The sequence below is a fragment of the Panthera tigris genome, chromosome A2 (genome assembly GCF_018350195.1).
Source record: "Panthera tigris isolate Pti1 chromosome A2, P.tigris_Pti1_mat1.1, whole genome shotgun sequence".
NCBI classification, from domain to species: Eukaryota; Metazoa; Chordata; class Mammalia; order Carnivora; family Felidae; genus Panthera; species Panthera tigris.
Window position 1 is genome coordinate 78,841,969 of NC_056661.1, and position 27,492 is coordinate 78,869,460.

A 27,492-nucleotide genomic window follows, 5' to 3' on the forward strand; every position below is an offset into this window, starting at 1 on the left:
ACCATACGTTCCTTGTGGAACATATCTTAAGGGGAAAAAAAGTTCTAACCTGTTTTACATAGGGGTACCTGCTTGGCTCGGTCAGTAGAGCATGCGACTCTTCATCTCAGGGTCATGAGTCCAAGCCCTAAGTTGGGTGTAGAAATTACTTTAAAAATAAATAAATAGGGGCGCCTGGGCGGCTCAGTCAGTTGGGCGTCCGACTTCGGCTCAGGTCATGATCTCACAGTCTGTGAGTCTGAGCCCCGTGTCAGGCTCTGAGCTGACCGCTCAGAGCCTGGAGCCTGCTTCAGATTCTGTGTCTCCCTCTCTCTCTGCCCACCTCCTGCTCATGTTCTGTCCCTTTCTGTCTCAAAAATAAATAAAAACATTAAAAATTTTTTAATAAATAAATAAAAATAAACCTTTACATAATCATATTGTTGGTACTAGTCGTTGGTATTGTTACTCTGAGATTCTTGCATTTTTCTATGAAATAAAGCAACTGAGTAAACTGGTAAAATTCTAATTATGTTACTGTCTGTTGTTGAGAACGAAGATCAAAGGAGATATAAACAGTATATAGAAAAGACTAGATGAAAACCTTGTATTCCTAAATTTAAACTGCAATTATCTGCATAAACTCATGTATTTTATCTTAAAAATAAACACACAAAACATATTTCCTAGCTTTGTCTACCAAAAAGACCTAGGAACAGTAACCATTCCAGTAGAAAGAGCATGCTAGCTCAGATTCTAGTCCTGAAAACCAATCCTCAGGGGCACAGAAGTATAATACAAGCTTGAGACATCTTGTTATACCAGACAGCACGAACACTTATCAAGTACCACTAGGATACTGTCAAAAGGGCTCAAGAGTCAAGTTGTCAAGTTTCCACCGACGAAAACCAGACAAAATTTAAATATCAATACGAATAATAACTGCAGCAGACTGACATCCATTATGTTTAAATAGCTGAGTTCATAATGACACTTGCAGCCAAAAATTCACATATAACTTTTGACTTTCCAAAAAATTAAAACTATAAGCCTACTGATAACATAAACAGTTGATTAACACATATTTGGTATGCATACGTATTAGTGAATACATGTGTGCATATGTATTATGTATTAGTGAGCCACAGAAAAACATAATTAAGAAAGTCATAAAAAGGGGCATCTGGGTGACTTAGTCAGTTAAGCATCTAACTTTGGCTCAGGTTATGATCTCATGGTTCATGACTCTGAGCCCCACGTCAGGCTCTGTGCTGACAGTGCAGAGCCTGGAGCCTACTTCGGATTTCATGTCTCCCTCTCTCTCTGCCCCTTCCCCACTTGTGGTCTCTCTCTTTCTCTTTCTCTCTCAAAAGTAAACATTTTGAAAAAATAAAAAAACAAAGTCATAAAAAATTAACTTACAGTACTATATCAAAAAAACCCAAATATAAGTGGGCTTGCACAGATCATAACTACGCTGTTCAAGGGTCAACTATATACCTTAAAAGAACTAAACAGTTAATATGGGAAAGTTTGTTTCTATAGACATAGTTGAGCTAATAATTCATAAGCAATAAGATTAACATAGCATTGGGGCACTTAGGTGGCTCAGTCAGTTAAGCGTCTGACTTCGGCTCAGATCATGATCTCGCATTGAGTTCATGAGTTTGAGCCCTGCAACGGGCTCTGTGCTGACAGCTCAGAGCCTAGAGCCTGCTTTGGAGTCTTTTTCTCACTCTCTGTCGCTCCCCTACTCACACTCTTCCAAAAATTAAAAAAGCATTAAAAAAATATATATTAACATGGCCCTAACTTGCAACCCCTAATAAATTAATGGGTCTAAATAATGACTACCAATAGGTCCTATCGTAGAGACAACCAGATATGATGTGTCACCTGATGAAGCAGTCTATGAAATATTCTTACAATATTCTTACCAAAAAAAAAAAAAAAAAAAAAAAAAAAAAAAATTTGACCAGTGCCTAGGTGGCTAAGTCAGTTAAGCATCCAATTCTTGATTTCAGCTTAGGTCATGATCTCATGATTCATGGGTTCAAGCTCCACATGATAGGTTCAAAGCCCCACACTGTCAGCATGGAGCCTGTTTGGGATTCTCTCTTCTTCTCTCTCTGCCCCCTACCCCCAATCCCCCACCCCTGCTCATGCTCTTTCTGGGCGCTTGCTATCTCTCTCAAAATAAATAAACTTCAACAAAAACTGAACCTATAATCTGATCACACACTTATTTACAGAAATACAAAGGACAGAGTAACTTGTTATATCACGATAATGCAATTAGCAAACAAATCGGGATAAACAATTCAGTTCCTTAAAGAAACACACTGCAAAGGAGAGGCCAAAGTTAGTGGAGTAATGAAAGGAGGTTTAGATGACTAGAGACTGAATAGATGTATATTAACCAATCAATATTCTAACAGCGACTGGATAATACATTTTGTTGCATATACAATAATGGTTTTGGTTTTTTTTTTAAATTCTTTTACAAATTATACATATATTTAATAAATATACATAATTATATATGTATTTAAATGTGTATATATTTATACATGTATATGCATGTTTAAATACATATACATATATAGTAAAACCTTGGTTTGTGAGCATAATTCATTCTGGAAACATGCTTGTAATCCAGAGAACTTGTATATCAAAAGGAATTTCAAGAACCACTGGCTCAATTGTGATCATGTGACATACAACATCATGTACTACTCACATTGCAAGACATCACTAGTTTATCCAGTTAAAATTTATTAGAAATAAATGTTCACTTGTCTTGCACAACACTCACATAACAAGTTACTTGCAATCCAAGGTTTTAGTGTACTGTATACTGAAATACACAGAGATATATATGAATGAAATATATCTGGAATTTGCATTAAAATATGTGAAGGAGAAAAGAAACACATGACAGTATAAATGAAAAAGATTGTTGAAAATTGTTGAAGCAGGGTGATGGAATGATTGTATAGACCTACAAAATTCTTTATTAGCTAAGGAAATGTTCTTCTAGTAACTGTTGAACATAGTGCATTTCAGTGAAAAAAAAAATGCCGTCACTTAAAAGATGCGCTATTATTTTATGCATTATTGATAAAGTAAAAGAAAAATGCTACAAAGTAAACCATGACATATTATCAATGAAAACATTCTTCCTGATTTTAGAGATGTCAAAATACAAAAAAATAAAATAAAATAAATATGAAAATTAAAAGTATATCTTAGAATTGATGAAACATAGTAATCCATTAATTGTTTAATCCAGAATTCATACATAAACTTCTAATAACTAAAGATTATTTCAGTGTATTTACTGGCAATCTTATAAGTATGCACAACTTACCTAGGCTGACAACGTTCACATAAGTATGTATCAGGAATATGCTGCCTGTCAATCCCCATGCAGTCAATATGTTGCCAAACGCTTAAAAAAAAAAAAAAAAGCAAAATATAAAATGTTCATAGAATCATCCATAAATTAAGACCTGATATTCTATTTGACTATCACTTAGTAAGTGCCCACTTTGTGTTTAACACTGTAAAAGGTGCTGTGAGGAATTCACAGAAATATGTCCTTGGGGAGATAAAACTTTGAGATGCAAAGAGGACAAAATATAGATATATAGATATTTCTGAAGCAAATGTAACTTTAAAATGTGAAAGGTATACATTACAAATATTATCAAAAGTCACAAAGTGAAGATGTCCACACTCCTTGAAGTTAATGGGGAAAAGCACCCTGGAGAATGATGGACTTGAATAAAACCTCATTTGAGAGTTAGGAAGAAAAGATATCATCATAGCAGTTTTTTCTCAAGTAGACAGATATGACGAGCAATGGACAGAAGACAGTTAAACTATACGAAGGGGAATTTTCACTTTGAGAAATACAGAGGAGGTAGAATTGGGTTAGTATGGTACAGTCAGATTATATAGGAGTTGGAACATCAGGATGTGTGTAGATTTCCTCCAACTAGCAACATGTAAAACTAGATGTGTTTTGATGATATAAAGTGTTTGAATTCAAAGAAGAAAATGAAAGTAGAAAAAACAATTAAGAGGATTTTCCAACATTCCAAACTTGCGTTAAAGGACAGAACTAGAATGTGGAAGGGAAGATATAAAGAATCCAAGATATATTCTATGAAGGTAGGGATTAAACCTATTCTGTCCTCAAATTATTCTTATGGAATACATGGACCAGCATGAGGCAACTTTTCAATTTATTACTATTATTGTATTTTGTTGCCAAGATTTTAATTGGTCCAGATATATATATATGTGTGCATGTACACACACACACACACACACACACACACACACACACACACACACTACACACACACACCTGTTCCTAAAAATAGTCTTAATTACTTTTTACATAATAGTCAGCAACTTCTAATATATCCCTACTGATTTACCTGCTATTGTATTGCTCTTCACTTAACTGAGGATGTTGGGAAAAGAACTGGTAGAAAGTGGAAGGTAATGGAATATATATCAAAGATGTGGGGAGAAAAGTAAGAAAAGCAGAACACCAGACAGGAGGGCTAGAATAACAAACTAAATTAAATTTGGGTGGTAAGTAGTAATGTCATGCAGACAACAGAAGAGACCAAACTAGAAAATGAATAAATGATCAGGGATCTAGATGCCATACTTGAAAGAGGAGATTATAGGCAGTAGGTACATGGAAATACATAGAGGCAATACAGAACAAGAAGAAAGGAAAAAACATTAAGTTGTACAATATTTTACAGATTAAGCAGTAGAAAAATAAAACCACAAAAAATAGATTCATAAACAGCAGTTGCTGAGAAGCAAACACTTTGAACAATCCAAAAACTGTGAACTGGTCCTTTAAGAATTTGTAGATAGTATAAATCCTAAGGACTATTTCACTATTTTCTAACAGAGATAATTCTGTATTATATCTAGATCACTGTAATTAAATAGAAAGAAAACAATATTCATATTATGCATTAAAATGAAAACGCTGCCAAATGTATATAATTTATCACATTAGACAAGATCAGCTAAGAGAAAGCTATATTATGTGATCAGTTAAAATATGAACTGAGATTTTCTATCAGATAGTTATTTAAAAAAATAATAAAGAAAAGAATTTATCAATGAAGATATTTTTTTAGTTTTTTAATTTACCTCCTGAGTAAATTTACTGAAGTGATTGTTCATAGTAATGATATGTCACAGATAATGAGTATTTATTTTTAAATGTGAAAGGTATCACAATATATTTTTATAAAAATTTACTCAAAACTTCACATTTTGACATAAAAATATCAAATTTCACCTTCCAAATTAAGACTAATTTTCCCCCTTTTTGGCAAAGGTAAATCATCTTTTTAACATATAACCCTACATGCATGTTTATATCAATAACATCCAACTCCTAACCACCTAATAAATGAGAACAATATTACAAATAATGCAAAGTAATTTATATTTGGCTCTAAGATGTATTTTTACACTCACGTTCAAATATGGGTATATGCTATACTATTTCAAATCAAATAATGAAGCTATGCCATAAAGATATGACCCAGGAAATTGTGTAAAGCTACCAAACTTTCTTACCCACTACAGTGCACTGCTTAAATACTCTGCTTCCCACTCTGTGCAGGGGACGGACTCAGTAACTTTCAGGCTGAAATCCTATTCCCTCTCCATCCTCCCCAACTCCCTCACCCCCCAAAAAAACAAAAAAATAAAACCCCACTTTCTGTCCCAATCACACCTTCTCTAGGGGAGGAGGCCTTTCTTGGTGGTTGAACCAGGGTTGGGGGAGGGGAGACTGTGGTTCTGGTTCAAGGAGACTCCAGAGTGCTGCAAGGTTCAAGTCAAAAGGAGGTGAGAGAGTCAGGTCAAACAAACATCAATCAAAATGTATAATTCCCCCAAACTGGAAAATCACAGTGACTACACAGCACAAATAACTCCAAAGGAAATTCACAGGGCTCATTTTTCTATCTTGTCTACCACTGTATGTAGTTGTATTATTACTGAATGAGCAAAAACAGAGATGTGATCCTACATGAATAAAGTTCAGAACTGAATGCCTATTATGCAATTAACAATGATTTCTGATAAACTCTAAGAGAGCTTCTTTCCCATAGGGGCTTTTTCTAGGAACAAAATAAACTGCACTGATAACAGCAGAAGTCTCACTTAAAAACCACATTCATCAATTCCTTCAAAAGTGACTTTATCTTTTCCAAGGTTAACAATCAAAGGTTAGCAGCATTCAAGAAAAGTAAACTAATGGTGTAAAATATTTTACCTGCATTTGTCACAACAGATCATGTATCCATCATCATGTGTAAAACCACATATGCACCTGGTTACATCAGTACCATAACTTCCATCCTCAGATGTGCTGATTGTAGTAGCACTGGAAGTTTCATCAAAGTTAGGAGTGGTAAATATGCCTACTTCATTTTTGCTAATAAGAACTGATGGAGGAGGGGAAGCCGGAGGTGTTGGAGGAGGACGAGCACCATAATTATGGTCCTGGATAAATGAACACAAATACAGCACAATATATATAATTTCAGCAACAATATAAACTAAGTAAAATAAAATTCAGTCCTTAATTTGAATATTCAAGAAATATGAAGTTGGCCTATTTCTTCCTTAATACCTTTAATATAACAACTTGGGAAAGCTATAAATTAAACCATACTAGTAAGTGAAAATGTCAGTCTACCTCAGTCACCTGCACAATAACTTCCCTTAAACTCCATGCCCTCACCTCCCTAATCAAAAGACATCCTCACAGTCCTATGGACATAGAGCTCCACCTTCAAGATAGAGGCAGGCACACAATGTGAAGGGTAAAAAAAAAATAACCTCAGGAATGTGGAATGTGGAGGCTAAAGAATAACAAAAACAACCACAAAAGACATATTATCATTATTAAGTATATAACAGAAGATTTTTTAGGAATTGGTTTTTATGCTGGTCCCAGTGGCAAAAATCCCTCACAATTGTATCTGGATAATATCACCAATATGTCCAGTTCTTCAACTGTTTCAATGTAACCTCTGCCTCTTATTAGCTATGCAACACTGAACAAGTTAATTTAGGTAAGCCTCATTTTCTCAGCTATGAAATGGGGATGAAAATTATGCCCATCTCATGAGGTTGGTTTTGAAGATCAAATGAGATAATATATGTAAAAATGTTTAGCAGGGGGGACCTGGGTAGCTCAGTCGTTCAAGCATCTGACTCTTGATCTCGATTCAGGTCATAATCTCATGGTTCTGTGCTGACAGTGCAGAGCCTGCTTGGGATTCTCTCCCTCCCTTTCTCTCTCTGTCCCTCCCTCACTATGAGCATGCAAAAAAAAAAAAAAAAAAGTTTAGCACAAAGCCTGGCACATAAGTGCTCAAAAAATGGTAATTATATAATTTACAATAAAATTATTATATAATTTAGAACCAACAGTAGGTAGTACAATACAGTTCTATCTCTGGCTTTTTTATAGAGGAGGTAAAGAATTAGAATACCACACTATTAATAGCATAAAATGCAAAATAATAATAATAATAGTAATAGCAAAACTTCTAGGGAATACCTCTAATAGAATTTTAATCCTTTGAATAAATATAGTTAGAGCAATAAAAAATTAAACTATACATTATATACCTAATTGTTTAGATAATATAAGTATGGATTTTTAAATGTTTTCTTTTTAGGCACAATTACTACAAACATCTACTTTCAGTCTCTAGGTATAAAAAATACCCTTCCAGAGAAACGTTTGACACTTACCGCATAGGGCAAACCGATGTAACTGTGTGAATGATGCGAGCTGCTGGTATACAACTGGTGGGGATAACTGTTGGATTTCTCAACTACCACAGGGCTAGCTTCTACGGATTCTGGTCTGGAGGGGGAAAAGTTGCATCAAAGAGAATTCCATTCATTTTTGTTCTGTTCAATCAATTTAAAATTATAAGCATTTATTTTATTGCTATACAAATGTCTTTTTATAGTAGGTAGACACCTGTGGATAAGATCTATCCTATCTAGGTTCTGTATCTTAACCAGACTTTTTTAAAAAATCAATGTCTCCGGGCGCCTGAGTGGCTCAGTTGGTTGAGCGTCTGACTTCGGCTCAGGTCATGATCTCTATGTCTGTGAGGATGAGCCCCGCGTCTGGCTCTGTGCTGACAGCTCAGAGCCTGGAGCCTGCTTCAGATTCTGTGTCTCCCTCTCTCTCTGTCCCTCCCCTGCTCATGCTCTGTCTCTCTCTCTCCAAAAATAAATAAACATTAAAAAAAAATTTAAAATAATCCTTAAATAAATACATAAATACATAAATGTCTCACCTCCCAAATTCAAATAGTTTCCCTATCATTAAAAAAAAAAAAAATTATCAGAGGGGCACCTGGGTGGCTCAGGTGGTTAAGGATCCCACTTTGACTTGGGTCATGATCTCACAGTTCGTGGGTTTGAGCCCCACATTGGGCTCTGTGCTGACAGCTCATAGCCTGGAGCCTGCTTCAAATTCTGTGTCTCCCTCTCTCTCTGCCCCTCCCCCGTTCTCACTCTGTCTCTCTGTCTCTCTCTCTCTCAAAAATAAACAAACATTAAAAAGGTTATCAGAGAGTAAACATTATTTGAATACTCAATGGCACCAGGGACACTAGGCACAGGGGTGGAGAAAAGTAGTAGAAATAATTTAAACAGAACCAAGAACACAATGAATCCATGTGGCCCCGAATGTGAATGTGAAATATACATTTCGATGTTCAAAACTGTATGTATGTGTTAGTGTGCCAAGATGTAATGAAGCCTTGGAAAGTATCAGTAAAGTTAAGAAATAAGAAACCTCACAATGAACCAAGATTTACTTATGAAAAAATAGAAGCAGCAACCTGTGGTAGAGTAAGATCAGCAGTTCTGGTCCATAATGGTTAAGTGACGATAACCTGACCAACAACTGATACAACTGAGACTAACAACTCATGCACTGTGATTGACCTGTGAGCTCTCTGGCCTAGCATTTTACATATATCACTTTGCCAACTTCTTTACTCATATCAATCCTCCTGAACCTTATTCCTGGTAATACCTATTTATTGATCAATGTAGCAGTGAAACTACTTCCTGAGGCTAATTCACAATGAAATTAATTTCTCCCTGGCACACACAAAACATGATTTGTTTCTGTGCCTTTATTCTTACCGTGGCCACCATTTGAGATGATTTTTTCATGATACCCCTTATCCTACCTCTTATCCAAAACTTGCCCTTAGAAGTTAGTACTGTTTGCACTCTTCATGGTTTAAAGACTTCTTAATGCAGTTACACTCTAGTTGTCTTATTTCTATAGTTGACAGCTTCTTGACATACTCTTCCCACCCACCCCCAACTCACTCCCCTGCACAAAGTCTCAATTTAGCTCTAAGTGGCTGCTGCCGTGAGATCCAGGATTCTAGAACCAGTAGAGAAGGAGGCACAAACTGAGGTTGTTCCACGGTTCTGGAGGAAATTACAGAAGAAGAGCCTCCAAAATGTTCCAAATACTTTGAAAATCAATACTCACCTAATGTCTATGGTGTTATTTTAAAAATTTCCTCCTTCTTTTAAAAAAGAAACGTCTTTTAAATTTAAAATCAACACATTCTCATTGCATAAAACTTAAATATGTAAGTACATAAGAAAGTGAAAGACCATGTCTTCGAACCTCAAACCTTCAAACTTAAAACCTCAAACACAAACCTTAGGATGCCATGTATCTCCCTCTAAATTGTTTCTAATATACTATTTGTTTTTTCACAATTTGCTTTGTCCATCTTTCAGTGACAATGTGTATCTACCCTATTTTTGGTAATAACTGCTTACTTCATTATATAAATGTATATGGTTTATTTAACAATTTCCCTATTTGTGGATATTTGGGGTTTTTTTAAACTTATTTTTTATTTTAGAGAGAGAGAGAGAGAGAGAGAGAGAGAGAGAGAGAAAAGGGCAAAGAGGAAGAGAGAGAGAGAGAGAGAGAAGGGCAAAGAGGAAGAGAAAGAAAGAGAGAGAGAGAGAGAGAGAGGGAGGGAGGGAATATATACCATAAGCAGGCTCCACGCTCAGTGGGGAGCCTGACATGAGGTTCAATCCAAGACCCTGGGATCATAACCTGAGCCAAAATCAAGATGCTCAACTGACTGAGCTACCCAGGCGCCCCAGGGGACATTTATTTCTATTTTTCACTGTTAAAGGTATCACTGCACTTGTACACCCTTCAATATATCCTCTCTAAATACATGGTAGTATTTCTACAGCATGCATCCCTGGAGACAGAAATGCTCAACAAAAGGGTAAATGCATGTAAAATGGATAGATATTAGCAAACTGCCTTTGACTGCTCTACAAAATCAATTGCTTTAAAAAATCTTTAAAACTTACATGAAAGGAAGAAGTGGAGTTTTGGCAACTCCTGATCTATAATACTGTTATTAAGGTAATATGCACATATTGTGGCCAAAATAGAAAGACTCCCACTTAAAGATTTAGAGTAAACTCTGACTATACTGCTAAAGAGCATAGTAAAAACTTTGCTATTTTGGAGCAGTTAATGGTTAAGCATAAAAAAAAAAAACTTTCAGCACAAAGGCAGGTAAGTTCAAGCATGTAAGCAAGTCACAAATGCATAACTTCATGATTCAAATTGAAGCTGCAGCAGTGATTACTGGCAATGATCATTTGGCAATTTTTGTATTAATAATTATTTTTTAATTTACATCCAAATTAGTTAGCATATGGTGCAACAATGATTTCAGGTGTGGATTCCTTAACGCCCCTTACCCTTGTAGCCCACCACCCCTCCAGCAACCCTCTGTTGGTTCTCCATATTTAAGAGTCTCTTCTGTTTTGTCCCCCTCCCTGTTTTTATATTACTTTTGCTTCCCTTCCCTTATGTTCATCTGTTTTGTATCTTAAAATCCTCATATGGGTGAATTCATATAATATTTATCTTTCTCTGACTACTTTTGCTTAGCATAATACCCTCTAGTTCCACCCAAGTGGTTGCAAATGGCAAGATTTCATTCTTTTTGATAGAAAGCAGAAATTCTTCATCAAGATCCTCATTTCTAATGCTGCTTATACTAAAAGTAATTTTAAAAAGAAGGTAACAGTTACTTTTTAAAAAAAATTTGGGGGCGCCTGCGTGGCTCAGTTGGTTAAGCGGCCGACTTCGGCTCAGGTCATGATCTCGTGGTCCATGAGTTCAAGCCCTGCATTGGGCTCTGTGCTGACAGCTCAGAGCCTGGAGCCTGTTTCAGATTCTGTGTCTCCCTCTCTCTGACCCTCCCCCATTCATGCTTTGTCTCTCTCTGTCTCAAAAATAAATAAACGTTAAAAAAAATAAAATAAAATAAAATAATAAAAATAAATAAAAAATTTGGTTGACCGGTTTTAAGGATTTTCCTGAACTATAAGACAGCATTAAAAAAAAAAAAAAAACACAACATATATACTTAGAAATATTCTTTAAAAGTACCATGGTGCTAAATATCCTCAGAGCTCTGCATTTCCACAACATAGTAAACATGAAAACAACTTTGTGACAAATACCAAAAGTCAAGCATCCTTTGATCCAGTAAACCCATTTTGGGGAATTTATCCTAAGAAAGAAATTCCCACTAAGACTTGTAGATTTGAGATATTTACTGTAATACTATTCATAAAGCTATATATAAGAGGAGAAGTCATTTAAATATCCAATCACAAAATGATTAATTAGAGGCGCCTGGCTGACTCAGTCAGAAGAGCATCTGACTCTTGATCTCAGGGTCATGAGTTCAAGCCCCACGCTGGGCATGCAGCCTACTTAAAAAAAAAAAAAAAAAAAAAAAAAAAAAAGACTAAATCCATACAAATCTACTGTATTTACATATGGACAGCACCTTGGCAGGAACTCATAGTAACAAAAATCACTACACTGAAGTCATAGGAGTTTTCCTCAAAATCTTCTGGAACATTATCATAAAGCCTTAATAAACTTTTAATGGCAGGGCTAAAGGGATAATAAACACAATAACGAATTTGTGTGTGTGTGTCTCTCACACACACACACACACACACACACACACACACACACACAAATACCAAAGTAAAGGTATAACATTTATCATAAAGAAACTACATTAGCATAGTATTTTCTATAAATAATTACATATCCAAACATAAACCATGGTGCTGTGTTTATCCCACAAACAGATGAGATTTCACTTACATAATTTTGATGTCAATTTTTAAATAGTATGAAAATTATTTGTACTCATTCAGACGTGGTTTTTGTGTATGTTCTTAAATCACTGAAACAATGACCATTGTCAAAAAGATAATCTCTATCCATGGGAAACTTCCCAAAAGATAATCATCGTCCAGCCTGATAATTCAAAATGTTAAAAAACAACATGTAATTAAAGTATTCATAATATATGAGCAGTAAGGTATGGTCAAATGATCAAAACAGAATTTGCAGATGAACTCACTTTTTCAAAACTGTGAATTCTGTTTCCCACAAATTGAGGATGTGAAATGCATAAATAGTTTCTAATATACAACTTGGCTCTAACACTGAATTAAGAAATATGCTCTCTTGTTAACTAAGCCAATACTCAGATACTAACTGCTTCTTTTGAAAGTTCCCTAATAGCTAATGAATGCAGAAGGAATGATCGAATTAGAAAAATCATGAATTTTCAACCCTCTAGAGATAATGAATTTAGGCAACAGATACCCATGGATGCTAAAACCTTGAAATGTTGGAACCTGATGAACAGGTAAGGCTAACAATACCTGAACCTGTTGATCCTTTTTATCATTACTGAAAGTTAGACAACCAAGTTTTATGTGCCTAATAAAATGCAACAGAAAATACAAAGTCTCACATATGAAGGATCATGCTGAAAAGAAAACAGAAGGAAAATGAGAATGGGGAAAAAAAAACCTGAAGCTAATCACATCTCTAGATCTAAATACTGTTTATAGAAATATGGGGTTAGGGACACTTGGATGGCTCAGTCAGTTAAGTGTCCGACTTCAGCTCAGGTCATAATCTCACCGTTCGTGAGTTCAAGCCCTGCATTGGGCTCTGTGTTGACAGCTCAGAGCCTGGAGTCTGCTGCAGATTCTGTGTCTCCCTCTCTCTCTACCCCTCCCCTGCTCACACTGTCTCCTCAAAAATAAAAAAAAATAGAAAAAAAGAAATATGGGGTTAAGTAGAATAATACATGACAGCAAAAAAAGAAACAATAGGCCAAATTCATAATGTTCAAACTTCTATATACTGAATGACTCAGTTTCTTCAATAGTATATGGTATGAGGGCAAAAAAATTTTAAAGGTTGCCTCAGAACCTTGAAAAAGAGATTCAAAGATACTTCAATCAAAAACAATGTGTGGATCTTGTCTGGATGCCAATTTGAACACACCAATCACAAAAAGACATTTTTGAGACAAGGGAAATTTGAAGATAAATTGGGTATTTTATATTAAAAAAGTGTTGGGGCATCTGACTCTTGATTTCAGCTCAAGTATGATCTCAGGGTTGTGAGATTGAGCTCTGTGTCAGATCCCACACTGAGTGTGGAGCCCGCTTAAGAGTCTCTCTCTGCCCCTCCCCAACTCACACTCTCTCTCTCAAAAAAAAAAAAAAAAAAAAAAAAAAAAAAAAAGGTATTAATTTTGTCATATGCGATAACAGTATTGTGGTTAAAAAAATCCTTATCTGTAAAGTGATTATACTGAAGAATATATAGGTAAAATGATGGGGAGAATTTGCTTTAAAATACTTAAGTAAAACTATAAGACAGATGAAATAAGACTGGCAAAACGCTAAATACTGATGAAGCTGAGTAATGGCCTAACGGCCACTTGGGATTATTATACTGTTCTCCCTACTGTTGTATATATTTTTCTATTTCCTTATTTAAAAAAATTTTTTAAGCTCCCAAGCTTCTTATTTTACATTGAATATCCTTTACACAATAGATACCTGTAAGAATGATACACTATCTCCTTTCCTCCCAACTCAGGAAGATATCCTGGACATTTTGATTTCTCCCATCCAAGTACTAACCAGACCCAACCCTGCTTAGCTTCCAAGATCAGATGAGATCGGGCACGTTCAAGGTGGAATGGGCACAGACCTAGGCAATTCTATTTCTAAGCCTCTTCTGTGGAATCTCAACCCTTACTTCTTGATTTCAACACATTTCTCAAGGCTTATTACTTCAAATGCTCAAGGAGCACTTTCCTAACTGCTTCAACTCATCACAATTTTTATAAATCCTATGGATCTCTATTACTACTTATCATACCATTAATTTATTACTTTTCATGTAATATTTTTGTATGCTATCAACCATATTATTTACATGCATTTATTTTTTTTTTCTCCCAAATTTCAGCAAAATTAACAAGGAGACTTCTCTATTAAAAAGAACACGGAGGATGCCTGGCTAGCTTAGTCAGAACGAGCACGAGACTCTTAATCTTGGAGTTGTGAGTTTGAGCTCCACATGGGGTGCAGAGATTACTTAAATAAACTAAAAAAAATTTTAAAAAATGGAGTTGGGACTTACATGTCTAAGGCTGGCCATCCAATGGGTACAGTTCAGTAGTCACCTTTTTAAAATTGTGCTTTTTATTTGTAATGTGGGGTAAATATGCCTGTTTCACCTTCTTCCTAGCAATATGGATAAAACTCAAATGATAGGATATGAAAATGCATTTTTTCAACTATAATGCATTATACACATGTGTAACAATACTTATTTCTTCAGAAATGTCTCTCAAGTGTAACTATTCAGTCTTAAGTTGCTTTTCAACTTTATTTTCAAACCTTAACTCCACAATAATTCAAACTTCCAACAGTGATTTTAAGTACAAGGTCTAGTAGCTACACCTGTTTTAAATATATCACTAAATTTGCAAGGTATCAAAACATTGTTGATATTTAAATCATTTAGTAAATATTGAGCACTAAATATATGTTAAAGTCCCTACAAAGTTTATTCTTCTAAAAGTATACTCCCCTAAGTCTTAAAATTATATTGAAATATGTGCGTTCTAAATTTTTTTTTTAATCCTTATTTATTTTTGAGAGAGTGAGGGAGGCAGAGCATGTGCTGGGGAGGAGCAGAAAGAGAGGGAGACAGAGAATCAGAAGCAGGCTCCAGGCTCCAAGCTGTCAGCACAGAGCCTGACGCAGGGCTCAGACCCACAAACTGTGAGATCATGGCCTGAGCCAAAGTCAGACGCTCAACCGACTGAGCCAACCAGGCACCCCTTTTCATGTTTTTTTTTTTTTTTTAATGTTAGGGAGACAGAGCATGAGTAGGGGAGGGGCAGAGACAGAGGGAGACAGAGTCAGAAGAAATGAAATAAGTGCCTTAAAATACAATGGTTCCTTGGTAATCTTTCTATAAAGCAGATTTTTAAAATATATTTTCTTAAAGTCTTCACAGAGTAAAAGACTAAACTTTATATCAAAAAATGCAATCTGTATAATCATGAGTCTGTAACATTGATATAATAAGGTTTGAAGGGGCTTCTGGGTGGCTTAGTTAAACTCAGGTTCATGGGATGGAGCCCTGCATCAGGTTCTACACTGTGAGCACAGAGCCTGCTTGGGATATTCTCATTCATATTCTCTCTCGCGCGCGCTCTCTCTCTCCCCCCCCCCCGCCCCCCATCCTCTGCTCATGCTCACTTGCTCTCTCAAAAAATAAATAAGCCTTTTAAAAAATAAGGTTTTTAAAAAATACAAGGTTTTAAAATTCTAGGTCAGGGATTCAGAGCATTATTCAGTGAAACAAAATCCGTTTTACTGCTACTATATATATATATACATATACATATACATATCACTAATCTAACACACCAATATACATATATCCCTTTTCTATACTTACCTTCCTTGTCTTTTTTAAACATGCTAAGCTCCAGGAGGCCAGGACCTATTACTGTAACAAAGGTTATTTACTATCAACAAAATAAGAAATAGGAAATGATATAACAACAGAATGGGATTAATGTTTTAATTTTAGTTCTGGTCATTCATAATTTTGACACAAGAGCTAAGTAAGCAAGGAAATCTCTATTTCAACAGGGATTTTTGAAATGTTTGTTTTTAAATTAATAACTTTAAAAAGTTTCTGGTTGGGAAAGTTTCTTAAGAGGCTATACATAGGTATGTTCGGCTTAAGCATGTCAATGAAAAAACCAACATGATTTTGTGGAATACTTAATATACACGTGTAAGGTTAATGTAGATTAACAAAATCTGACACAATACATTAGATTCATTGTTCAACCAACCTAATATCCAACATGTTAAACCAAGAAGCTATATGTGAGCTCCTTGGAGAGAACTTTTATTCAAAACCTTTGCAAAGGAATAATTTATTGTCTCTCTTTGAAAGTCTCAAGGTGCTCTCCAGTTTTTACATTTTAATGTTAAGTGATTATCTAAGTACCTGTCCATATAAATGGGTCCACTGAACTATCCTGTTTCTTGATACATAGATCTCAATCTTATTAACTATCTTTTTTTTTCTCTACACTCAACGTGAGGCTCAAACTTGTGTCCCTGAGATCGAGTCACATGATCCACCAACTGAGCCAGCCAGGCACTCCTTATTAATCATCTTTTTAACACAGCCCCTTAAGCCCTAGTGATCTTCTTCTTTCTTCAGATCCATTTATTTCTTCAATAAGATGTGGCAGACAGAAAAGCAGGGTACTCCAGACATGAGCATAATATACTCTGTAGAGAGTGATGATGATCTCATGACAATCATTTTCTGGATTCTTTTGACATGGTTTACTATACCAAGTTAAAAAAATCATCTTATCTTAGTATTTCTGTCCTTGCCCATAGTGAAACATTTGCCATTTTCCGACTCACAGTATTCTCAAATTTGTATCTTATCACCACTTATATATGCTTTCAGTATATAAAAGAATGAATCTGAAGACACCATTATGCAGCCCCTACTCCAAAGCAGTCTTATACATTAAAATAAGAGCAACCCTAGTAATGCAGGAGGACCCTGCTGTTCATACCACTTCATCCAGAAAATTTATTCCTACACTGTTTCCATCTATGATGAAACCCAGTCATAAAAATTTTTCTCAGTTTTTTTGGTGGATTAACCTTCCAGTCAAAGGAGCATACAAACTATAATTCAACAAGTAGTTCTATGATGGTGTTCATTATGTGTATTTAAGGTACCTTGCTAGATTCGAGATAGGATAAAAATATATAAAACATACTCCTATCACTCAAAGAGTTTTAGAAAAGCAGGGTTAACAAAAAAGAGACAGGTACACAAAAACCACTATAAAGGCAAAACAGGATAATGCCATAAGAGAAGTATGGGCAAATGCTTAACCAAACTCTTTCCTCCTGTGTGAGGCTCTGCTCTTTAGCTAACTTTCTACCTGTTACCCTAAAGCCTGATAAGCTAATTTGCTATATTGCTAAGCAAATTAAAATGACCCTTGATTGGTAAGTAAATTGTGTCTGGATTGAGAAAACTATAAATACTTGATGAGGATGCCATAGATTTGAACTTCCTAAAGATGCAGTGACTCTTCTAACTGACATGTCCCTCACAGGGAACCTGGAAACTCTGCCTGTGCTTGTTAACAACAAATACCGCCTTCTGAGGGATATAAGGCTTCTAAATCAGGAGACTCTCACACCATCCAAGGTGGACCTCAACTCTTTGTACATGACCACCACCTAAGAAGCCAAAGAAAATAACTCCTGGATGGCTGACTGTACTCCTTCCTATATGGTCTCAGACACGAACACCTGATGCTAACTTTATGATAAAGTGTGGCTCCTGTCCTGTATACCATGAGACTAGTGTCAAGTATGGCCTGTGACAGTCTTGTGAGTCTGTATGTTTAGCTGAATCTAACATGACCTCCTTGTAGAAGCTGCAGAAGTTCAAAGTACAAGTCTCCAGATTTAAGGGGATTCAAGAGAAAAACGTATCTACTTGAGTAACAGGGAGGATAAGGAATAACATCATGAGGTTTCACTAAAGGTGAGACTACTTCTGAAAGATATAGAGGACTTTGAACATTTGAAGAAATGTTGAAGAAATGAAGAAATACCAAGTATTTCTTCTATTGAAAAAATATATATTTTTTAAAAGCAATAATGGGGGCACCTGGCTGGCTCAGTTGGTAGGGCATATGATTCTTATCTTGGAGTCATGAGTTCAAGCCCCATGCTGGTGTAGAGATTACTTAAAAATAAAATCTTTTAAAAAATAATAAAAAGCAGTAATGGTAGAGAAAGACAATATCCCATGCATACGCAAAAAGAGGAAAAAAAATGGCACGGGGAGTCTTCAAGGAGTACAGAGAGGTCAGTTAGACTTCAGAATAGTGTTTGTTTAGTTAGCTGTTTGTCAAAATTACGTAACACACAAAACCCTGCAATGGAGGGGCATTTTTCTTTGTAAGATTTAGATTTAGAGAAACACTACATTAAACTAGGTCTTTAGGTCATCTGTGTACCAACGGCATCAACACAAACACTTGCACTGAAATCTCATGGTAGTATTCAGTATAAAGTGGTGGTCATCCAGGATCACTCTAAACATACTTAAATTCTCTACCTAGCTCGAAATTAAAATAACAAAAAATTAAAGCTTCATAAGGCTCATTGAGCACCATGGGGATTACATCCATAGATCTCAATATAACTAACACAGATTAAACATTGAGGGCCTCGTGTTTACCAGGGACTATGAAAGACAAAATGACAAGACACTGTCCCTATCTTCAAGGAACTTAGAATAATATAGTTTTAGTCATTCAATAAACATTTTGGTACACATTAAGTAGAAGACACTGAGATGCTGGAAATTAAAAAATAAAGAAGGAAAAGTGGTCCTTCTCAAGAAAGTGATGTATGGGGAAGACAAGTATATCAGTGATTACAGTAGTGTCATCAGAGGTGTATGCATAGGAGTTCTTCGTAATAGTAATCACATTCACCAAATTTTAAAGAATGAAAAGTTAACAAGCCTGAGAACTAAGAGAGGTGGAAGAAATGGAGAGGGTATTCCAGACAGAAAGTACACATGCAGTCAGAGGTATAAACATCAAGATATGTTTAAGCATGTTTCTCTACACAAGACTGACAGAACACCAGCATCATAATCACCTGTAATGCATGTTATAATTGTTTTACACTCTCCTTAACCGAATGAATAAAACATTCTAAAGATCAGGCTCAGAAATCTGCATTTTAATAAGCACTTTCAACCTTATGTTCACTGGAGTTTAGGAAGCACAGATTAAGAATTGGTTATATACCTCAACACCACAAAATTCCAAGTAATCCAGTTTAAAAATGGGCAGAGGACCTGAATAGACATTTTTCCAAAGAAGATACAGATGGCCAACAGACACACGGAAAGATGTTCACCATCACTAATCATGAGGGAAATGCAAATAAAAACCACAATGAGGGTATCACCTTACACCTGTCAGAATGGCCAGAATCAAAAAGACAACAAATAAGTATTGGTATGGATGTGGAGAAAAAGGAATGCTCATGCACTGTTGGTGGGAATGTAAACTTGGGCAGGCACTCTGGAAAATAGTATGGTGGATCCTCAAAAAATTAAAAATAGAATTACCATATGATCCAGTAATTCTACTACTAGATGCCCAAAGAAAATGAAAATACTGATTTGAAAAGATATATGCATGCCTATGTTTACTGCAGCATTATTTACAATAGCCAAGTTATGGAACCAACCCAGGTGTCCATCAGCAAATGAATGGATGAAGACGTGGTATGTGTGTACATATACATACACATATGTACTCACACACACACACACACACACACACACACACAGGAATATTACTTAGCCATAAAAATGAATGAGATCTTGCTATTTGTAACAACATGAATGGACACAGAAGGTATAATGCTAAGTAAGAGAAAAAGACAAAAACAATTTCACTCGTGGAATTTAAGAAACAAAACAAATGAACAAAGAAAAAGAAGAGACAAAAATAAACTCTTACATACAGAGAACTGGTGATTGCCAGACTGGAGGGATGGGTGAAATAGATAAAAGAGATTAAGTGTACACTTATCATGATGAGCACTGAGCAATGTATAAAACTGCTGAATCACTATACTGTACACCTGAAATTAATAGAACACTGTATGTTAATTATACTTCAATAAAAAGACAGAGAGAAAAGAATTTGTAAAATTCAGAGCAGACAGAGTTAAAGGTATGGAGAAGGGGCCAGAGATGAAGGCAGGTAAGTCAGCCAAGGACCAGTTCAAAAAGTACCCTAGGTATCTAGCGAAGCCACTAATAGCTGTTTCTCCACCAAGCAAGGTTACAATGTGATCACAGAAGCAGCATTTCAAGATAAAGCTGAGGGCTTCAAATGTGAGGTGAGGTTGAATAATCTGTATATACTTCTTCCAGATTCAGTAGGTTCAGGAAAAGATCTGAGCCTGATCAGAGGATGTAAAGAGTGCTTCCTCTCCAAGACTCCTTGCCCATCCCTACTTACAAATAAGTTACCTTTACTCAGTTTTCTTCACTGAAAAATACTTAGTACTCTGTCTAGTTTCAAAGTAATTCACATGAGCAAATGGTACCCAGGGTCCAAATTAGTAACTTTTTTATTTAAGAAAGAGATATTAAAATGTGCAACTTGCTATTTCAACTAATAATTTCTGCAATTGAGTTCCTTCAATTCTCAAGTACAGGACCAACTCACCATGGTGATTTACCCTACATTAATTTTTTTTTTAAGTAGGCTTCAGGTCCAGCTCAGAGCCCAATGTGGGGCTTGAACTCACAACCCTGAGATCAAGACCTGAGGGGAGATTAAGTCAGACAACCAACTGAGCCACCCAGGTGCCCCTACATTAATTTTTATTATGTACAGAACACAGCACATTAACCACTGTTAGATTCATGTGGTATTTAGTTACTTTCAACGACATGTTGAATAAAACTTTCACAAATATTTCATTACATAAAGACGACTTATCTCTTAGTAATCTCTTAATTTGTCAATTACACTTCAATTACACTATCAACAAGAAGTTCCTATTAATTCTCTAGCAGCCTTCCTTACTTCTGAAATCTTACCAAAGTTGGCACTCATTTGCCAAATACGTTTGAGAATATCTTTTCATCCACTTAATTTCTTTGCTTTTTAAACGTTTATTTATTTATTTTGAGAGAGAGAACACAAGCAGGGAAGGGGCAAAACAGAGACAGAGAAAATCCCAAACAGGCTCCACGCTGCCACCACACAGAGTGACATGGGGGTCGAACCCATGAACCATGAGATCATGACCTGAGCCAAAACCAAGAGTTGGATGCTTAACCGACTGAGCCACCCAGGTGCCCCTCATTCACTTAACTTCTAATTATTACATGACATGCCAAACTTCTTTTCGTCTTCCCTTCCCTTTAACAGATTGTTCTGAATTCTGAAAGAAGCTTTTTGTTTGTTTGTTTTATTTACAAGAGCATCTTTTGTTTGGCTAATTAGCCACACAAAGCTTAAATCAGATTCAAGTGCCCATCTTTGATGTACAGCATATTACTACCAAGCTTCCAAAAAGGGATCTTTACACAGACTCTAGAGTTAGGAAAATGAAATTATATATATATTTTAATGTTTATTTATTTTTGAGAGAGAGAGTGCAAGCAGGGAAGGGGCAGAGAAAGAGGGGGACAGGGGATCCAAAGTGGGCTCTGCACTGACAGCAGTGAGCCTGATGCAGGGTTCGAACTCAGGAACCCATAAGATCATGACCTGGGTAGAAGTCTAACGCTCAACCAATAGAGCCACCCAGGTACCACAAAATTATATTTTAAACTCCTACTTTTAACTTCACACTCTGGGAAATTTCATCATTTAACCTGTCATCAGTTAAAGAAAATGTGACTTAAAATTTCCCAGTCAAAATACTATCACTTAAATCCCATCACTTGTTAAAATTCTAATACTGGAGAATTTTATATCCCTCCTGCTTCTACATTCTGTCCTAACATACTCTATTACAGTCATATACAGTCACTTGGGTGATATACATAGTATATCATAGTTGTTGTTTTATTTCTGCTAGCTTCCTAATGCCTTTATTTCCCAGCTTCCTGAAATAGGTACTATCCAGAACAGCTACTTTAAAGAACTATAGCATTCACCTCACTGAAAGCACACCAATTGCATAAGATTTTTTTTACATACAAGAGACACTTTGTTCAATTCTATAACCCCTTACATCTTTCTACAAAGGAGAGGCTATAAAATATTTCCAGCTTTAGTTCGGTCTCTCCTAAACAACTGAAATAAAATCGGCTAACATATGAATTTTCAACAATCATTTCTACGTAATAAGCTTCAGGGTTAACCAAGAGACCTACCTTCAAACAACAGCATTCATGACCCAATCCTTATATGCCAGGCCCTGTGGGAAGTGCTGCACATCGAGTGATGTACAATAAAGCAGATGTTTGTAACTCATGAAGCTTGTATTTCAGTAAAAAGGACAAAATAATGAAAGAAAACAAGACTGTTTCAGAGGGATTCTCAGATACTATTTTAGACAGTGTGCAGAGGAAAGGCCTCACTGAAAAGTTATATTTGAGCTCAGCTAAGACTATGCTAAGAGCAAAAAAAGAACGCTGCAGGTAGTTGGAACAAGTACAAAGGCCCTGGGACAGTAACAAGTTTAGACTGTTTAAAATAACAAGGAAAATAATATCCATATGGGAACAACAGTAGGCTAAGGAGAGAATATTGAGTAGAGACTAATAAAGTGGGGTCTATGGTGCCAAAAGAAGTTAGGATTTTAAGCAAATCAAAACAAAACAAAAGAATCACTGGAAGGTTTTCAAGTGGGAGAGATTTACGATTTGGTTTATGCTTCAGAAGAATCATATTACATTCCATAAAGAGAATGAATTGTAGACAGCAAAAGACAAATACGGAGATTACTGTAGTATCCAGGTGCAAGATGAACAGGGCTTAGACTAGGACAACGTAGAAATGGAGAGAAGTGTACTGATTCTCAATGTATTTTGGAGGGAGACAAAGGATTAACCAATGAATCAGATGTGGTGGGTGACCAAGAATGACACCTTCGGGCTTTGGCTTAAGCAAGTGGATAGAGATGGAGTTATTTGAAGAAAAAGATGAGACTGGAACAGAGGGAAACAGATTTGGAGGAAGAAAATCAAGCGAAAAATGAAAAAGAGTAGCCAGTTAAGTGTGGTAACCACGAAGCCAACAGAATTAAATCTTTCTAGTAGGAGGAAATGGTTACTTATATCAAATGTTGATAAATCTATATAAATTATAGGAAACTACTAATTAGTTTGACAATATAGATATTTATAGTGGTGTTGTGTGGCTTAACGCTGAGTGCAAACTCTCCCAAGGAGTTTGCTATAAAGAGGAACAGAAAAATGGATTAAGAAATAAAAAGGGGCAGCAGTTTTAAGATATTTGTCTGAGATGGGAATGATCTAATTAGAAAGAAATTTGAAGATGCAGGAAATACAGGATACCTGGCAGGTGAGAGTAAAATGTAAAGATCCTGAAAGATGAGGGGGGATGAGATCCAGAGAGCAAGTGAAAGAACAATGCTCTATTAAAAGTGACATTTTTCCATTTTATAAGAAGAAAAACAAAATTTGAATGTAAGATTTTAGATGTGGAGCTGTGTCCCCAGCATCTAAAACAGTGGATGGCAGAATATAAGCCCTTAAATAAGTATATATTAATAAGAAATTCCTATCAAGTTGTTTTTACATTTTAAAATAAAGTCATACCACTGAACAGTGCTTGCTTAAGCCAAAGAAATCAGAGAAGAATGGAACTCTTTACCTGAAAGATTCACTTTCTGTAAACAAGAAGTCAGCAAACTATGATCCCTGAACCAAAGCCAGCACAATGCCTGATTTTGGAAATAAAGTTTTATTAGAACTCAGTCATGCCCATTCATTAATATATACTATCTGGCTTTCCAGCTATAACAGAGCTGAGTAGTTTCAACAGAAACCATATTGTTCCAAATCTTAAATATTTACTCTTTGGCCCTTTCTAGAAAAAGTCTGTTGACTACAGCTCTAAATTTAATTTAATTTTAAATTCCAAAATAATCTGTAAAGTGAAGAAGGATTCTCTACAACACACACTGTAGAGACACACATCTCTATTTTACAGTCACGAAATACCTAAGAGGTCTAGTAATGCAGGGGTAGTCCCATATAGTTATGGGTAGAGCTCATGAGATAGAATTAGGTTGAGCAAGATTTGGAAGTCATGAGCATGTAGGAAATGGTGAAAAGCTATAGAAGTGGGTAAAACCTCCAGGACACTTTACTAGAAAGCATAAATACTTAACACTTAGGAGAAGAAACATTAAAAAAAAAAAAAAAGATTAAGGTATAAAAAGAAAACCAGATGGAGAATAGTTTGGTGGTTTCTTATAATGTTAAACATAGAATTAACTTAAGACCTAGTAATTCCACTCCTAAGTATATATCCCCCCAAAAAACTGAAATCAAAGACTCAAATAGATACTTTACACCAATGTTCACAGCAGCATTATTCACAATAGCCAAAAGGTGGAAACATCCCAAGTGTCCGTCAACAGATGAAAGGATAAACAAAATGTAGTACATCCATACAACGGAATATTATTCAACCATAAAGAAGAATGGAATTCTGATACCTGCTACAACGTGTATGAACTTTGAAAACATTACACTAAGTAAAAGAAGGCAGACAAAGACGGATAAACATTTTATGATTCTATTTATATAAGGTATCTAGAAGAAGCAGGTAGAGAGAGACAGTAAAATAGAGGTCACCAGGCGCTGGGGCCTGGAGGGGATTATTAGATAAGTACAAAGTTTCTTTTGGGGATGATGAAAAAGTTTGGAAACAGATGTGAGATGACTGCACAGCACTGTGAATGTACTTAATGTCACTGAATTGCACACTTAAAAATGGCTAAAGTTATAAATTTTATGTTATTTATACTTTGTTACAAAAAAAAATCCAAACTACAAAAAAGTTGGTTCACTAAAAACTAAAAACAAAGGTACTGAGAATCATATTATCAAATCCTGAGACAGCAAGCAATATAAGGCCTGAAAACAACCCATTAGCCTCAATGTCACAATAGCATGGTCAAAGCAAAAGCCAAATTGTATACAGCAGGTGGAAGAATTAATAAAAGGGAGAACAGTGCAAGGATCCAAACATATGAATGGACCTACAATTTAGAAATGCCCAAGGAATTACCAAAGTGAGAGCCACAGATAACACTTTAGAAAGGGTCAAAATTTAATCCGAATTAGCTACTCTCAGGACCTCCTTCTGACTCCTTGAGGTGATGTTGGTGGCCTGGAGAAAAATGAAATACTGTTGCTAAGCCCTGGTAAGTAGAGCAGACAGAACAAAGATGTGGTAGACCTGGTTGGCATCTGGCCCCAAAGGAGTGTTCAGGTCTGGTTTCCTTTCCCTCAGACTACAAGCAGATTTGTTCTGGCCTAGACCTGCAGGTAGACCTCCTGGTCAGTCTAGACAGGTTTAGTGTAAAGGGCAGTTTCTGGACCCTCAGACAATGCTACAATGAAGCCAGGGGTGGAGGATCAGTTGCTGAGTCCTACTTGTGAGTTCCTACTTAGGGACAGGGTACAACAGGACAGCAACTGTTCAGAGAAAAACTCTCTGCTGCTCCAAAGTGATATTCAGACACTGTCCCAGAAGGTATTCTGAAGATCACATGGTCCAACCTCCAGCTTTACAGACCTGATGACTGATCCTAGTTTCAAAAACTCTAGATTGAAGCACCAACTCTACCACAAAGTCACTGTGTATCCTTGGGACACGTCACATAACCACTTTGGGTCTTAGTTTCTACATATGTAAAATGAACTCTTAACTCCAAGTCATGTGGTGTTATAATAGAAAGAAAATACTAAAGTCCAGATCTCTTAAGTTGGTCTAACACTTTTCCCACCAAACAGCACTGTACTCACTCTGCCTATGAAATTTACTAGCGTGCTAGTTATGCCTGTGGATTAGTGACTTAATGGGATAAACAGCTTTACCTCGTTTTTATGTTAGACAATGGCAGTATGTGTCATTTCATAGAGTTACACAAAGCCTGAGTTCTAGAAATCCAGAATCTATGCCAGTTTAATTTTCATTACTTCAGACTTCATAAATATGCAGGATATCTTTGTTTATTAAAAGTAAAATTATTCCTTTATGTAGTATTTCCATTTGTAAAAATGAAAAGTGGTTTGTGGAACCACTTTACAAATTAAAAATCTTATTTATACCAAAATATCCTTACTCTTTAAAAAGGCATCATAAATTACCATCCACGGCACATTATGCACTCTTACTGCAGACATTTAATTGAGTTAGGTGAACTGAAGATCTAAAAAGTGAAAGTACCAATCATGAAATTATTTATGAATAAGGGAGAAAAAGAACAGCTTAGAATAAGTGAATAAATAAGCTCTAATTCTGGGGCGCCTGAGTAGTTCAATCAGTTCAGTGTCTGACCTTGGCTCAGGTTATGATCTCGCAGTTCATGAGTTCCAGCCCTGCTATCGGGCTCCCTGCTGTCAACACAGAGCCTAGTTAGGATCCTCTGTCGCCCTCTCTCACTGCCCCTTCCCTGCTTGTGTGCGCTCTCTCTCTCTCTCTCAAAAATAAATAAGCCTTTAAAAAAAAAACAAACTCTGATTCCTCAGAAATAGGACTTTTATGATTTCCTTCTTGTTCTTCAACAAAAATTTAATTTCTTCCCTGTTTATACCTTCAAAATTCCATTTGATTTTAATGAGAAGTTTATATCAGTGCTTTAGGTAAAACCTCTAGTTTTCCTTTTAATGTTAAGATATTCAGTAATACACACTTAGGTATCAGTAATGACACATGGACAGACTGACTCCCTAATTATTACAGTAATGGGTGTAAAAGATCTCCATGAGTTCTCAATATATTCCTTCAGATTTGTGATCAAAACTTGTAAATTTCTTTCATCCTTGTTATAACCTATTATTTTCCAAAGATAACATATGAAAATTACACACATTATAATAATATACAAGAAACTTTTGAAAATGGAAAGGTTTGGTATGACAACTATCCTCAGTTTATTTCATGTGGCATTTTACTTCATTTAACTCATCCACATCCATTAACAAAATCTGGCTCTTCTGACCTATGTGGCAGTATGGATCGGGAGCTAAGCAACCCTGGGTTCAAACATAACTCCACTTTTTGCAAAATGGGAATAATACTGGCCTTTCTGCTGGGATGATTAAGAGATATTAAACACTACATTATAGACAGTTGTATGGATGTACTGAGCTTTGTATTCAGTATTACAAGTGGAAAT

General features: G+C 35.9%; 2 protein-coding genes across 12 annotated transcripts in view; one reads left to right on the forward strand and one right to left on the reverse strand.

Annotated features, from left to right (window-relative positions):
* SRPK2 (SRSF protein kinase 2) overlaps positions 1-17,903 on the forward strand; it is a 312,538-nt gene extending 294,635 nt beyond the window's left edge. For 2 of the 5 annotated variants that reach the window (XR_006210657.1, XR_006210658.1), the window contains 2 exons: positions 14,450-14,543; positions 17,664-17,903. The gene's annotated coding sequence lies outside the window, so the exon portion shown is untranslated. Of the gene's footprint in view, positions 1-12,683; positions 12,822-14,449; positions 14,544-17,663 lie in introns of all 5 variants that reach the window. The other 3 variants (XR_006210660.1, XR_006210655.1, XR_006210663.1) reach the window with 2 other exon arrangements.
* The window catches only part of KMT2E (lysine methyltransferase 2E (inactive)), a 99,537-nt gene that overhangs the window by 37,971 nt on the left and 34,074 nt on the right, over positions 1-27,492 (reverse strand). For 6 of the 7 annotated variants that reach the window (XM_042964729.1, XM_007083935.3, XM_042964713.1 and 3 more), the window contains 3 exons: positions 7,801-7,915; positions 6,308-6,537; positions 3,350-3,430 (listed from right to left, as the gene is read on the reverse strand). In XM_042964729.1, coding sequence (XP_042820663.1) covers positions 3,350-3,430; positions 6,308-6,537; positions 7,801-7,915 — 426 coding nt within the window. Of the gene's footprint in view, positions 1-3,349; positions 3,431-5,764; positions 5,854-6,307; positions 6,538-7,800; positions 7,916-27,492 lie in introns of those variants that run through there. The other variant, XM_042964739.1, reaches the window with a different exon arrangement.